The 16605-nt window shown below is 36.0% G+C and overlaps 1 protein-coding gene across 1 annotated transcript in view; it reads right to left on the minus strand.

Annotated features, from left to right (window-relative positions):
- Positions 1-16605, minus strand: part of TRHDE (thyrotropin releasing hormone degrading enzyme) — a 398446-nt gene that overhangs the window by 155547 nt on the left and 226294 nt on the right. The window contains exon 6 of the mRNA XM_019918769.3: positions 8072-8209. Coding sequence (XP_019774328.2) covers positions 8072-8209 — 138 coding nt within the window. The remainder of the gene's footprint in view (positions 1-8071; positions 8210-16605) is intronic.

A 16605-nucleotide genomic window follows, 5' to 3' on the forward strand; every position in this document is an offset into this window, starting at 1 on the left:
AGATTATCAAACTGAAGCCCCTGAGATTATAGCCAAATTGTTCTGAGCTTTGTTTTTCCACATTGTCACTGAAGATTATTTTTCAGACATGCCAGCAGGTACCTGGGCCACTGTTTTTCACCACATTTTTAGAAGTTTGATTTGACACCATGTAGGTGAATCCAAACAATGAGGGCTCATCAAGAAAGCATGATGAACAAGTAGACAGAAATCAATAAGGATACAGAAGACTTGAACAATTCTATCAACCAACTTGACCTAATTGGCATTTATAAAACACTCCAGCCAACAGTGGAATACACATTCTTTTGACGTGCATACACTTATCAACAGAGACCAAATTCTGGGCCATGAAATAAGCCTCAGTAACTCTAAGAAGATTCAAGTCATACAGAATATACTTCCCTGATCACAATAAAACTAAATAAGAAACGAATAACAGAAAATTTTCTGGAAAATCTTCTAATATTTGTAAACTAAATAACATACTTTTTATAACCCATGGATAAATTAATAAATCAAATGGGAAAATAGTATCTTAAGGTGAATGAAAATGAAACTTCTATATCTCAAAATCTAGAGCTTGCCCTAAGCAGTACACTTAGGAGGAAATTGATAGAATAAACACCTGAATTAGAACAGATGAAAGGTCTCCAATTAATGACCTCAGTTTGCACCTTAAGAAACTAGAAAAAAGAACAATTTAAATCCAAAGCATATAAAGGAAGGAAATAATAATGATAAGAGAGGAAATCTATGAAATAGAAATTAAGAGCAGAAATCAATTAAACCAAAAGCTGATTTTTTGAGAATAAAATGTAAAAGCTTCTAGCTAGACTAATCAGGAGAAAAGGGGTAGACAAAAATTAACAATATCTGGAATAAAAGAGGGGACATTATTAGAGATTATATGACTACTAAAAGGATAATAAAAGAATATAACATGTACAATGAGCCAAATCCTTGATACGATATAAACTACGAAAGCTCACGCAAGAAGACATAAATAACCTGAATAACTCACTATACATTAATGAACTTAAATTATTAAATATCTTCCCATGAAGGAAATTCTAGGCCCAGGTTGCTGTAGTGGCAAATTCCATCAAATATTTAACAAAGAAAGAATATAAATTCTACATAAATTATCCTATAAAGTGGAAAAGGAGGTAATAGTTTCCATTCTGTGAGGCTAGCATTATAGTGAGAACAAAGCCAAAGACATTACAAAAACTATAGACCAATACTCCTCATGAACATAGACAGAAAATTTCTAAACATTTCTTTAGCAAGCTTAATCCAACAATGTATACAAAAATACATAAAAATGGATAAAGACGATGTGGCACATATATACAATGGAAGATTACTCAGCCATAAAACGAAATGAAATTCAGTTATTTGTAGTGAGGTGGATGGACCTAGAGACTGTCATACAGAGTGAAGTAAGTCAGAAAGAGAAAAACAACTACCATATGCTAACACATGTATATGGAATCTAAAAAAAAAACAAGTGGTTCTGAAGAACCTAGGGGCAGGACAGGAATAAAGATGCAGATGTAGAGAATGGACTTGAGGACGTGGGGAGGGGGAAGGGTAAGCTGGGATGAAGTGAGAGAGTGGCATTGACATATATACACTACCAAATGTAAAACTGACAGCTAATGGAAGGAGCCGCATAGCACAGGGAGATCAGCTCCGTGCTTTGTGTCCACCAGAGGGGTGGGATAGGGAGGGTGGAGAGAGACACAAGAGAGAGGAGATATGGGGATATATGTATATGTATAGCTGATTCACTTTGTTATATAGCAGAAACTAACACACCATTGTAAAGCAAATATACTCCAATAAAGATGTTAAAAAAATAAATAAATAAAATAAAATTCAGTGCCAAAAAAAAAAAAAACAACATTATGACCAAATGGTATTTGTCCCAGGGATGTAAAGAAAGCCTAAAATTGAAAAATCTATCAATATAATTCACCATATTAACAAACTAAAATAACAAAAACAAAAATATGATCACCTTGATAGATGGGGAAAAGTATTTGATAGAATCAGTATCCATTTTGGATTAAAACCCTCACCAATGCAGAAGTAGAATGTAACATTTTCAACCTGATAAAAAGTATTTATAAAAATGTAAAGGCAATTTCATATTTAATGGTGAAAAACTGAATGTATTGCTCCTAAAATCCAGAACAAAACAAGGATGTCTGCTCTCACTTCTATTTAACATTGCACAAGATAAGTATACAAAAATAAATTGTATTTCTATATAGAACAAAAAGTCAAAAATGGGAATTAGAATACCATGTAAAATAGCCTAAAAATGTGACATACTTAGAGATAAATCTGAAAATAGATATGAAAGATTTATTCATTGAAAAGTACATTGCTGAGAGAAAATGAAGAGGCCCTAAATTAATGGAACAGTACACAGTATTCATGAGTCACTCAGTATTGCTAAGGTGTCAATGCTCCCAAATTATTTTACAAATGGCATGCAACCTGTGCAATTACAACAGAATTTTATAGAAAGTGAAAAACTCATTCTAAAATTCATATAGAAATTCAAGAGATCAAGATTAACCAAAAGAACTTTAAAAAAAAGAACAAAGTTGGAGAACTAACAACTTTATTTCACAGCTTATTAAAAGCTACAGCAATCACGATTGTATGGTATTGGTGCCAAGATAAATAAATATATCAATAGAATAAAATAAACAGTCCAGAAATAGACCCACCACACATAGTTCACTGATTTCAACAAATGTGCAAAGGCAATTCAACAGGGTAAATAACAGACATTTCAAGAAATGGTTCTTGAAAAATTGGATATCCATGTGCAAAAAAAAGAAAAACATTCAATTCAAACTTCACACCATATACAAAAATTAACTCAAAATCGAATATAGATCTAAATATAAACCTAAAACTATAAAACTTTTGGAAGAAAAAACAAAAGAATAACCTTCATGGCCTTGAATTAACCAAAGATTTCTTAACTCTGACACCAATAGAACTATCAATTTTAAAAAATATAAAACATACTTAATCAAAATTAAAATAGTTTGCTTTTAGAAAGATACTGCTATGAAAATAAAGAGTAGGTCACAAATTGGGAAAAACATTATTTGCATATCATATATATGATAACCTGCATTCAAAGTATATAAAGAATCCTCAAAACTCAATAATAAGAAAACAACCCAATCTAAAAGGAAATGAGCAAAGGATTTGAATTGACCCTTCACCAAGGAAGATATATAAGGGAGAATATGCAAATGAAAGAATGGTCAATATCATTAGTTATTAGGGGAATGTAGATTACAATCACAATGAGATACCATTACAGTATCTAAAATTAAACAAATTGATTATACCTAGCTTGTGTTGGTGAAGATGTGGAAAAAGTAGAACTCTGGCACACTTTCAATGAGAATGTACCAAGGTACGATGGTTCAACTACTTCGGAAAACAGTTCAGCAGTGTCATAAAACATTAAACATATCTACCATCATCTAGACATTCCAGTTCTAGGTATTTACCCAAGAGAAATAAAGGCAGATACACATACAAAGACCTGTACAAAAGTATTCACAGTAGCTTTATTTGTAACAGCCAAAAACTGGAAAAAAACAAATGTCCAGGTGAAAGAACAAATTATATTATACCCATATATCCTACAACATGAATTGTACCTCAAAATCATGATGTTGAGTGAAAGAAGGCAGACAAAAAAGAGTGCATACTGTATAATTCCATTTACATAAAACTCTAGAAAATGAAAATTAATCTACAGTGAAAAGTTGATCAGTGGGGGAGTGAGGAGGGATGGGAGGACGTATTACAAAGAGGCATCAGGAAACTTTTGATGAATATGTTCATTAACTTGATTGTGGTGATGTTTTCACTGGGATACATATGTCAGAACATATTAAATTGTACCTTTTAAGCATGTACAGTTTAATGTATTTTAATTATTCCTCAATATAGTTGTTAAAAAGAAAATTTTCTCTTGATAAGTCTTCATTAAAAATGTGTAGATCCTATCATCAGTTGAAAACACAGTAAGGACAGTATTTCCAGTGGTACTTAAGCATAATGATACATGGCTAGAATGAAGACAAGCCCACAGCTAACATCATACTCAATGGTGAAAAGCTAAGCCTTTCCTCTAAGATCAGGAATAAGACAAGGATGCCCCTCTTGCCATTTCTATTCAACATGGTACTGAAAGTTCTAGTCACAGCAACTAAGCAAGCAAAAAGTAAATAAATAAAAGACCTTCAATCAGAAAGGAAGAAGTAGAATTATCTCTGTTTATAGATGACATGGTCTTATATACAGAAAACCCTAAAGACTTCACCAAAAAACTGTTACAACTAATAAGTTAATTCAGTAAAGTTGCAGGATGCAAAATTAACACACAGAAATCATTTGTCTTCCTATACACTGACAATGAACTATCTGAAAGAGAAATTAAGAAAGCAATCCCATTTACAATAGCATCAAAAGCAATAAAATACTTATAAATAAATTTAACCAAGTAGGTGAAAGACATACACTGAAAACTATGAAACACTGGTGAGATTGAGGAAGATACAAATAAATGGAAAGATATCCCATGATCTTGGATTGGAAAAATTAATGCTGTGAAAATCTCCGTACTACTGAAAAATGATCTAGAGAGTCCATGTAATCCCTATCAAAAGTCCAATAGCATTTTTCACAGAAATAGATACAAATTATCCTAAAATTTGTATGGAGCCACAAAAGACCCCAAATAGACAAAGTAATCCTGAGAAAAAAAGAACAAAACTGGAGGCATCACAATTCCTGATTTCAAGCTATATTACAAAGCTGCAGTAATCAAACATTATGGTACTGGCAACGGTACATGGAACCAGTGGAACAGAACAGAGATTCCATATAAAAATCAACACATATGTGGTCAACTGATTTTTGACAAGAGCACCAGGAACACACAATGGAGAAAGGTTAGACTCTTCGATAAACAGTATTGGTAAAACTGGATATCCACATGCAAAAGAATGAAACCAGATTCCTATCTCACACCACTCACAAAAATGAACTTGAAATGGACCAAAGACTTAAATGTAAGATGTGAAACCATAAAACTCCTAGAAGAAAATATAGGGGAAAAGATCCTTGACATTGGTCTTAGAAATGATTTATTGGATAAGAGACCAAAAGCACAGGCAACAAAAGTTAAAATAAACAAATTGGACTACATCAAACTAAAGAGCTTTGGTACAGCAAAGCAAACAATCAATAAATTGAAAAGGCAACCTGAAAAATGAGAGAAAGCATTAGCAAACATATAGCTGATAAGGGGTTAATATCCAAAATATATAAAGAACTCATACAACTCAATTGCAAAATAATAATAATCCAATTAAAAAATAGGCAAAGGACCTGAATAGATATTTTTCCAAAGAAGACATACAAATGGCCGATAGCTATATGAAAAGATGCTCTACATCACTAATCATCAGGGAAATGCAAATCAAAACCACAGTGAGATATATCACTTCATACTTGTTGTGATGGCTATTATCAAAAAGGCAAGAGATAACAAATGTTGGTGAGGATGTGAAGAAAAACAAACCCTTACACAGTGTCGGTAGGAATGTAAATTGGTACAACCGTTACAGAAAATAATATGGAGGTTCCTCAAGACATTAAAAACAGAGCTACCAAATGATCTCGCAATCCCACTCCTAAATATCCAAAGGAATTTAAACCAGTATCTAAAGGAGATATCTGCACACTCATGTTCCTTTCAGCATTTCTTCACAATAACCAAGATATAAAAACAATCTAAATGCCTTTCAACAGATGAATGGATTAAGAAAATATGATATATATAACTGAATATTATTCAGCCATAAAAGGAAGGAAGTCCTACCATTTGTGACAACATGGATTAACCTGGAGGTCATTATGCTGAGTAAAATAAGCCAGAGAAAGATAAATACTGTATGGTATCACTTATATGCAAAATCTAAAAAAGAAAAAAAACAAAAAAAGCCAATTTCATAGAAACAGAGAGTAGAGTAGTGATTACCAAGGGCTAGGGGAAGGGGGAAATGGGGTGATACAGGTCAAAGGGTACAAATTTTCACTTATAAGAAGAATAAATTCTAATGCTCTAATGTATAGCATGGTGACTACAGTTAATAATACAGTACTGTAGACTTCAAAGTTGTAGAGAGTAGATCACAGGCATTCGCACTCCCCACCCCCAAAGAGTTAACTAGGTGAGGTGACAGATGTGTTAATTATCTTGATCTTGGTAATCACTCTACAATGTATATGTGTATCAAATCATCACATTGTACACTTTCAATATATACAATTATATTTGTCAGTTATTCCTCAAAAAATTAATAAATAAAGACACATGGCTAGAGACAAATAAGCCAGTGTCCTTTATGATGATGGTCCTGAGCATCATGGCACAGTTTGCTCATGTGTCACATTTGTAAATTGGTAAGCCTTTGCACCAAAATGTAGAGAGGGTAAAATAATAATCATTGTAACTTCCTTCTTTCCTACTGGTTTAATTCTTAACCTTCTTGAATGAATTAAAAATTACTCAAATATATGAAATTTGGAATAAATGTTAACTTACGTGTAAAAGCACATCTATAACATATTTAATCAAAATAATATTTTCCTGATATTATTCATGCAGAAATAATACTGGTACTTACAAATAGTCTTTTAGAATTGGTGGTTAGGTGGGAAATAACCACAGACATGTCTCCAAATGCACCTCAAGCTAACGTAATAAATTATTTTCTGCATTATATTTTAAGAATCAATACAGTTGAATGAACCAAATGTGCATCCAGCAAAATCTAGCCAAAAAATATCATATATAAAAGTGAATGTGTACTTTAAATATTTATTTAACATTTAACATAAATATATTAACACTGCATACTTTAAATATGGTACTACACTTCCACTTATCTTTATAAAACATCGAAAATATCCTTTCTGAGCCAATGCAATGATCAGTGACTTGAAAAGATATTTTCTAACACAATTTGCAACTTTATATATTATAGCATACAATGTTAACTAATAGCATACGGTATTAACTAATAACCATTGAGATAGTCATTTCCTGAGTGCAAAACCAACCATCCAAATTGCTGCACCAAAAAATTCTGATGAATCATTATTTGATTTCTAGTTATAAAGAGGAATATCTTGTTTTTCAGAAAGAATATTAGCAACTTGTTTTTAAGCTTAAAACGTTATTAAATCAATAGAGTATTTATATAGAAATCCTAATAAACGCAATTCAATCTACACCAAAGACAAAGTAGATTTTAATACTATTTTAACAATTATTAAGTGGCTGCTAAGTGTTATACACTGAGATGTACACACTCCTGTTAAAATTAGAACAACAAAGGGACAGTTATAAGGAAAAATCCTAATCCAAGTAACAATGGAAAAAAATTCATAATATACCTTATTGCTACAGATGTCTAGTCATTGGTCCAAAATCTTTACCATTGAAAGTTCAGTCTTTAAGATTTCATTTATTATGCTTGTTATCCAGGAAACATGCCTAATTCCCCAAATCTCCCTTAAATAATGTTTATAAAATACATATGTCAGGTCACTGTCTATACCCATTTGCAGCAGCCAATCAAAATAAGTATTTAAGGGGCATCGGTGGGAAATAATTTGTCACTATATAGGTCAGCTCTCTTATTAATAATAAAAACTGACATAACACCATTTGTACAGCAATTTCATATCAAGACTCCAAAGATTTATTCATTAATACTGCCAATATTTCTAGGCATTATTTGGCAAACATTCATCTCCATCTTACTGATTTATAAAGCAAAGCCCTAACTCATAAAATGACATGAACCTAGTGACTCTATGTTTTCTAACTCACAGTCCATTTCTATTTGCCAGGGAGAAGAGAAAGATATAATACATCTAGCATGAAACAGTTTGACTACCCCAGGATAGTGAAATATCCAATTGGTACTTGGGTCTTATCTATTCCCACCTTTTTATATGCGATCCAGTCAAACACCCTGTCAATATCTGTTGCCCGTAGCACTTCCTGTGATACTGGATGGGAACTGGCCAAGCCGTCAAGCAGCATCACTTCATGTAGAACATCTGTCAGAAACCTCTGTTTTTCCTGCAATATAGTAGATGGAACAACATCATAGGTGATTCCTGGTTATGACGGAATATGTGTGACAATATGAACAGAATGTGTGTTACTTAATTGATGATGCTCATCAACCTACATGGTGAGACTTAACTCTAAAGAGAAACCGGTAAATAAAATGCCCCTTAAGTCACTCTAAAATAACAGTGAGCACAACATGAAACAAAATCAATGGGCTACAATGGGCCCTAAATAGAAACAATGGACTCTATGTTTTAGCAGTGGTTAAAACAAATTTGGAGCGTGGGCACATAAATGAAACTGACTAAGCTTGTTTATGTGTTCTGCAGGGTCAAAACTAAAATTCCAGTCCCAAATAACCTTTTCATAGTTAATCCAATATAAGAATAATAACTAAATTTCAGAGATCCATTGCTATTTCTTATTTCTAGTCTATTTAAACAACACATTCCCTCTCTTTCTGTTCCTCCCTTTCTTTCCCTCTCTCTTTCTCACTTATCCTCTCTCTAATACACACACACACTTATTTTCTAAAAGAATTTCAGGAGACCACCACAAATAATAAAAGGCATTACTGACATCAAACTATAATATCTGTGTATGTGGATGTGATACGTGAATTCAGAAAGTGGAGAGCAATAGGTATCAACAATCCATTTTGTGAAACAAAACAAAATCGTGAGACTTCTGTGCATTGTTGAGACATTAGTATTTGCTCTAATAAAAGCTGATTTGTAATGTTAGTAATAAACTGTAAAGAAAAAAGTACTTCTCTGTTGTTTTCGCTTTAAGAAGCCTGCTTTAAAGAAACAGCTTAGGTTCTGTTAACAAAAAAGCTGGCAGCTATTAGTCCTCCTAGTCTCCTGCCTTCACTGAGGGAGGAGAGGAAAAAGCAGTTGCAAGAGGTAACAAGGGCTAAATAGCCCTTAGATAGTTGGCACCTGAGAGGTATCAATACAGAGATAAAACTGCAACACTTTAATTGCTCTAGCTAATTCTGAACTCATTCCTGGAGCCTCCAAATTTTGCGCCAGCAGATAAACTGCACTTTATTTCTGAGTGAGTTGTAATTTCAAGCTGACAGTACACCAATCCTGGATTTTAAAAACTGGAAAGAGAATAAATATACTAAGAAAAGAATACTTAACTAGGCACATATGTTTGTGTTAATTTAAATCTGGCTTTAAAGAAACATTTTTGTTCATCATCCCTTGCTCAATAATGTAGTATGTTTAATCAATAATTTAAATGGCCATCCAACTATATACTGTAAGGTTTATTTTCTACTAGCTTATTTTTATAGTCTGTGGACTATATATCTAATTTCTTTAGTCCTCTTTTTTCGGTCTACGAATTTCACGTCAATGCTCCATCAAAAAGGACTTTGTTGCAGTGACTGAACCAAAAGTCACTCCAAGTCCCAGAAGGATGCTCCAGACCGTAAGAGACCACAATAAAAAGTACAAACTTACAATGAATTAAGTGACAAATACTACACAAAATGATACTGTATTTCTTCTTAAATCGAGTTCCTAATTCAAGATGAATTAAGAAGATTAAGAAGACTGAAATTGGACCCTGTGATATAAAATTTTTTTAATTAAAAAACTTAGTATTGGGACGAGGGGAAGATGGCGGAAGAGTAAGACGCGGAGATCACCTTCCTCCCCACAGATACACCAGAAATACATCTACACGGGGTACTGCTCCTACAGAACACCCACTGAACGCTGGCAGAAGACCTCAGACCTCCCAAATGGCAAGAAACTCCCCACGTACCTGGGTAGGGCAAAAGAAAAAAGGAAAAACAGAGACAAAAGAATAGGGATGGGACACGCACCAGTGGGAGGGAGCTGTGAAGGAGGAAGGGTTTCCACACACTAGGAAGCCCCTTCGCGTGCGGAAACTGCGGATGGCGGAGGAGGAAAGCTTCGGGGCCGAGGAGGAGAGCGCAGCAACAGGGGCGCAGAAGGCAAAGCGGAGAGATTCCCGCAAAGAGGATCGCTGCCGACCAGCACTCACCAGGCCGAGAGGCTTGTCTGCTCACCCGCCGGTGGGCGGGGCTAGGAGCTGAGGCTCTGGCTTCCGTGGGAGCGCAGGGAGAGGACGGGTTGGCGGCGTGAACACAGCCTGCAGGGGCTAGTGCGCCACGGCTGGCCGGGAGGGATTCCGGGGAAAAGTCTGGACCTGCCGAAAAGGCAAGAGACTTTTTCTTCCCTCTTTGTTTCCTGGTGCGCGAGGGGAGGGGATTAAGAGCGCTGCTTAAAGGAGCTCCAGAGACGGGCACAAGCCGCGGCTATCAGCACGGACCCGAGACGTGCATGAGATGCTAAGGCTGCTGCTGCTGTCGCCACTAAGAAGCCTGTGTGCGAGCACAGGTCACTATCCACACCACCCTTCCGGGGATCCTGTGCAGCCCTCCACTGCCAGGGTCCTGGGATCCAGGGACAACTTCCCCCGGAAAACGCACGGCGCGCCTCAGGCTGGTGCAAAGTCCCGCCGGCTTCTGCCACCACAGGCTCACCCCGCAGCCGCACACCTCCCTCCCCCCCACCCCCGGCCTGAGTGAGCCAGAGCCTCCGAAGCAGCTGCTCCTTTAACCCTGTCCTGTCTGAGCGAGGAACAGACGCCCTCCGGCGACCTACACGCATAGGCGGGGCCAAATCCAAAGCTGAGCCCCGGGAGCTGTGAGAACAAACAAGAGAAAGGGAAATCTCCCCCAGCAGCCTCAGGAGCAGCAGATTAAAGCTCCACAATCAACTTGATGTACCCTGCATCTGTGAAATATATGAATAGACAACGAATCATCCCAAATTGAGGAGGTGGACGTCGAGAGCAAGATTTATGATTTTTTCCCCTTTTCCCCTTTTTGTGTGTATGTGTATGCTTCTGTGTGAGATTTTGTCTGTATAGCTTTGCTTCAACCATTTGTCCTAGGGTTCTATACGTCTGGGGTTTTTTCTTTTTTTTTAAAATATTTTTCTTAATAATTATTTTTTTATTTTAAAAACTTTATTATATTTTCTTACTTTATTTTACTTTATCTTCTTTCTTTTTTTCCTTCCTTCCCTCCTTCCTTCCTCCCTCCCTCCCTTCCCTCCTTTATTTCTTTCTTTCTTTTTTCTTTCTTTTTTTCTACTTTTTCTCCTTTTTATTCCGAGCCGTGTGGATGAAAGGCTCTTGGTGCTGCAGCTAGGAGTCAGTGCTGTGCCTCTGAGGTGGGAGATCCAACTTCAGGACACTGGTCCACAAGAGACCTCCCAGTTCCACATAATATCAAATGGCGAAAATCTCCCAGAGATATCCATCTCAACACCAGCACCCAGTTTCACTCAACGACCAGCAAGCTACAGTGCTGGACATCCTATGCCAAACAACTAGCAAGACAGGAACACAACCCCACCCATTATCACAGAGGCTGCCTAAAATCATAGTAAGTCCACAGACACCCCTAAACACACCAACAAACGTGGACCTGCCCACCAGAAAGACAAGATCCAGCCTCACCACCAGAACACAGGCACTAGTCCCCTCCACGAGGAAGCCTACACAACCCACTAAACCAACCTTAGCCACTGGGGAGAGACACCAAAAACAACAGGAACTACGAACATGCAGTCTGCAAAAACGGGACCCCAAAGACAGTAAGATAAGCAAAATGATAAGACAGAAAAACACACAGCAGATGAAGAAGCAAGATAAAAACCGACCAGACCTAACAAATGAAGAGGAAATAGGGAGTCTACCTGAAAAAGAATTAAGAATAATGATAGTAAAGATGATCCAAAATCTTGGAAATAGAATAGACAAAACGCAAGAAACATTTAACAAGGACCTAGAAGAACTAAAGATGAAACAAACAACGATGAACAACACATTAAATGAAATTAAAAATACTCTACATGGGAACAATAGCAGAATAACTGAGGCAGAAGAACGGATAAGTGACCTGGAAGATAAAATAGTGGAAATAACTACTGCAGAGCAGAATAAAGAAAAAAAAATGAAAAGAACTGAGGACAGTCTCAGAGACCTCTGGGACAACATTAAACGCACCAACATTCGAATTATAGGGGTTCCAGAAGAAGAAGAGAAAAAGAAAGGGACTGAGAAAATATTTGAAGAGATTACAGTTGAAAACTTCTCTAATATGGGAAAGGTAATAGTTAATCAAGTCCAGGAAGCACAGAGAGTCCCATACAGGATAAATGCAAGGAGAAATATGCCAAGGCACATATTAATCAAACTGTCAGAAAGTAAATACAAAGAAAACATATTAAAAGCAGCAAGGGAAAAACAACAAATAACACACAAGGGAATCCCCATAAGGTTAACAGCTGATCTTTCAGCAGAAACTCTGCAGGCCAGAAGGGACTGGCAGGACATATTTAAAGTGATGAAGGAGAAAAACCTGCAACCAAGATTACTCTACCCAGCAAGGATCTCATTCAGATTTGATGGAGAAATTAAAACCTTTACAGACAAGCAAAAGCTGAGAGAGTTCAGCACCACCAAACCATCTTTACAACAACTGCTAAAGGAACTTCTCTAGGCAGGAAACACAAGAGAAGGAAAAGACCTACAATAACGAACCCAAAACAATTAAGAAAATGGGAATAGGAACATACATATCGATAATTACCTTAAATGTAAATGGACTAAATGCTCCTACCAAAAGACACGGAGTAGCTGAATGGATACAAAAACAAGACCCATATATTTGCTATCTGCAAGAGACCCACTTCAGACCTAGAGACACATACAGACTGAAAGTAAGGGGATGGAAAAAGATATTTCATGCAAATGGAAACCAAAAGAAAGCTGGAGTAGCAATTCTCATATCAGACAAAATGGACTTTAAAATAAAGAATATTAGAAGAGACAAACAAGGATACTACATAATGATCAAGGGATCGATCCAAGAAGAAGATATAACAATTGTAAATATTTATGCACCCAACATAGGAGCACCTCAATACATAAGGCAAATACTAACAGCCATAAAAGGGGAAATCGACAGTAACACATTCATAGTAGGAGACTTTAACACCCCACTTTCACTAATAGACAGATCATCCAAAATGAAAATAAATAAGGAAACACAAGCTTTAAATGAAACATTAAACAAGATGGACTTAATTGATATTTATAGGACATTCCATCCAAAAACAACAGAATACACATTTTTCTCAAGTGCTCATAGAACATTCTCCAGGATAGATCATATCTTGCGTCACAAATCAAGCCTTGGTAAATTTAAGAAAATTGAAATTGTATCAAGTATCTTTTCCAACCACAACACTATGAGACTAGATATCAATTACAGGAAAAGATCTGTAAAAAAATACAAACACATGGAGGCTAAACAATACACTACTTAATAACGAAGTGATCACTGAAGAAATCACAGAGGAAATAAAAAAATACTCAGAAACAAATGACAATGGAGACACAACAACCCAAAACCTATGGGATACAGCAAAAGCAGTTCTAAGAGGGAAGTTTATAACAATACAATCCTACCTTAAGAAACAGGAAACATCTAGAATAAACAACCTAACCTTGCACCTAAAGCAATTAGAGAAAGAAGAACAAAAAAACCCCAAAGATAGCAGAAGGAAAGAAATCATAAAGATCAGATCAGAAATAAATGAAAAAGAAATGAAGGAAATGATAGCAAAGATCAATAAAACTAAAAGCTGGTTCTTTGAGAAGATAAACAAAATTGATAAACCATTAGCCAGACTCATCAAGAAAAAAAGGGAGAAGACTCAAATCAATAGAATTAGAAATGAAAAAGGAGAAGTAACAACTGACACTGCAGAAATACAAAAGATCATGAGAGATTACTACAAGCAACTCTATGCCAATAAAATGGACAACCTGGAAGAAATGGACAAATTCTTAGAAATGCACAACCTGCCAAGACTGAATCAGGAAGAAATAGAAAATATGAACAGACCAATCACAAGCACTGAAATTGAAACTGTGATTTAAAATCTTCCAACAAACAAAAGCCCAGGACCAGATGGCTTCACAGGGGAATTCTATCAAACACTTAGAGAAGAGCTAACACCTATCCTTCTCAAACTCTTCCAAAATATAGCAAAGGGAGGAGCACTCCCAAACTCATTCTACGAGGCCACCATCATCTTGATACCAAAACCAGAAAAGGATGTCACAAAAAAAGAAAAGTACAGGCCAATATCACAGAAGAACATAGATGCAAAAATCCTCAGCAAAATACTAGCAAACAGAATCCAACAGCACATTAAACGGATCATACACCATGATCAAGTGGGGTTTATTCCAGGAATGCAAGGAGTCTTCAATATATGCAAATCAATCAATGTGATACACCATATTAACAAATTGAAGGAGAAAAACCATATGATCATCTCAATAGATGCAGAGAAAGCTATAGACAAAATTCAACACCCATTTATGATAAAAACCCTCCAGAAAGTAGGCATAGAGGGAACTTTCCTCAACATAATAAAGGCCATATATGATAGACCCACAGCCAACATCATCCTCAATGGTGAAAAACTGAAAGCATTTCCACTAAGATCAGGAACAACACAAGGTTGCCCACTCTCACCACTTTTATTCAACATAGTTTTGGAAGTTTTAGCCACAGCAATCAGAGAAGAAGGGAAATAAAAGGAATCCAAATTGGAAAAGAAGAAGTAAAGCTGTCACTGTTTGCAGATGACATGATACTATACATAGAGAATCCTAAAGATGCTACCAGAAAACTACTAGAGCTAATCAATGAATTTGGTAAAGTAGCGGGATTCAAAATTAATGCACAGAAATCTGTGGCATTCTTATACACTAAAGATGAAAAATCTGAAAATGAAATTAAGAAGACACTCCCATTTACCACTGGAACAAAAAGAATAAAATATCTAGGAATAAACCTATCTAAGGAGACAAAAGACCTGTATGCAGAAAATTATAAGACACTGATGAAAGAAATTAAAGATAATACAAATAGATGGAGAGATATACCATGTTCTTGGATTGGAGGAATCAACATTGTGAAAATGAGTATACTACCCAAGGCAATTTACAGATTCAATGCAATCCCTATCAAAGTACCACTGGCATTTTTCACAGAACTAGAACAAAAAAATTTCACAATTTGTATGGAAACACAAACGACCCTGAATAGCCAAAGAAATCTTGAGAACGAAAAACGGAGCTAGAGGAATCAGGCTCCCTGAGTTCAGACTATACTACAAAGCTACAGTAATCAAGACAGTATGGTACTGGCACAAAAACAGAAAGATCAATGGAACAGGATAGAAAGCCCGGAGATAAACCCATGCACATATGGTCACCTTATCTTTGATAAAGGAGCCAGGAATATACAGTGGAGCAAGGACAGCCTCTTCAATAAGTGTTGCTGGGAAAACTGGACAGGTACATGTAAAAATATGAGATTAGATCACTCCCTAACACCATACACAAAAATAAGCTCAAAATGTATTTAATATATAAATGTGAAGCCAGAAACTAGCAAACTCTTAGAGGAAAACATAGGCAGAACACTCTATGACATAAATCACAGCAAGATCCTTTTTGACCCACCTCCTAGAGAAATGGAAATAAAAACAAACAAATGGGACCTAATGAAACTTCAAAGCTTTTGCACAGCAAAGGAAACCATAAACAAGACCAAAAGACAACCCTCAGAATGAGAGAAAATATTTGCAAATGAAGCAACTGACAAAGGATTAATCTCCAAAATTTATAAGCAGCTCATGCAGCTCAATAACAAAAAAACAAACAACCCAATCCAAAAATGGGCAGAAGACCTAAATAGACATTTCTCCAAAGAAGATATACAGACTGCCAACAAACACATGAAGGAATGCTCAACATCATTAATCATCAGAGAAATGCACATCAAAACTACAATGAGATATCATCTCACTCCAGTCAGAATGGCCATCATCAAAAAATCTAGAAACAATAAATGCTGGAGAGGGTGTGGAGAAAAGGGAACACTCTTGCACTGCTGGTGGGAATGTGAATTGGTACAGCCGCTATGGAGAACAGTATGGAGGTTCCTTAGAAAACTACAAATAGAACTACTATATGACCCAGCAATCCCACTACTGGGCATATACCCTGAGAAAACCATAATTCAAAAAGAGTCATGTACCAAAATGTTCATTGTAGCTCTATTTACAATAGCCCGGAGATGGAAACAACCTAAGTGTCCATCATCGGATGAATGGATAAAGAAGATGTGGAATGGAATATTACAATGGAATATTACTCAGCCATAAAAAGAAACGCAATTGAGCTATTTGTAATGAGGTGGATAGACCTAGAGTCTGTCATACAGAGTGAAGTAAGTCAGAAAGAGAAAGACAAATCCCGTATACTAA

This window comes from Tursiops truncatus, chromosome 11 (assembly GCF_011762595.2).
Source record: "Tursiops truncatus isolate mTurTru1 chromosome 11, mTurTru1.mat.Y, whole genome shotgun sequence".
In the NCBI taxonomy this organism is placed as follows: domain Eukaryota; kingdom Metazoa; phylum Chordata; class Mammalia; order Artiodactyla; family Delphinidae; genus Tursiops; species Tursiops truncatus.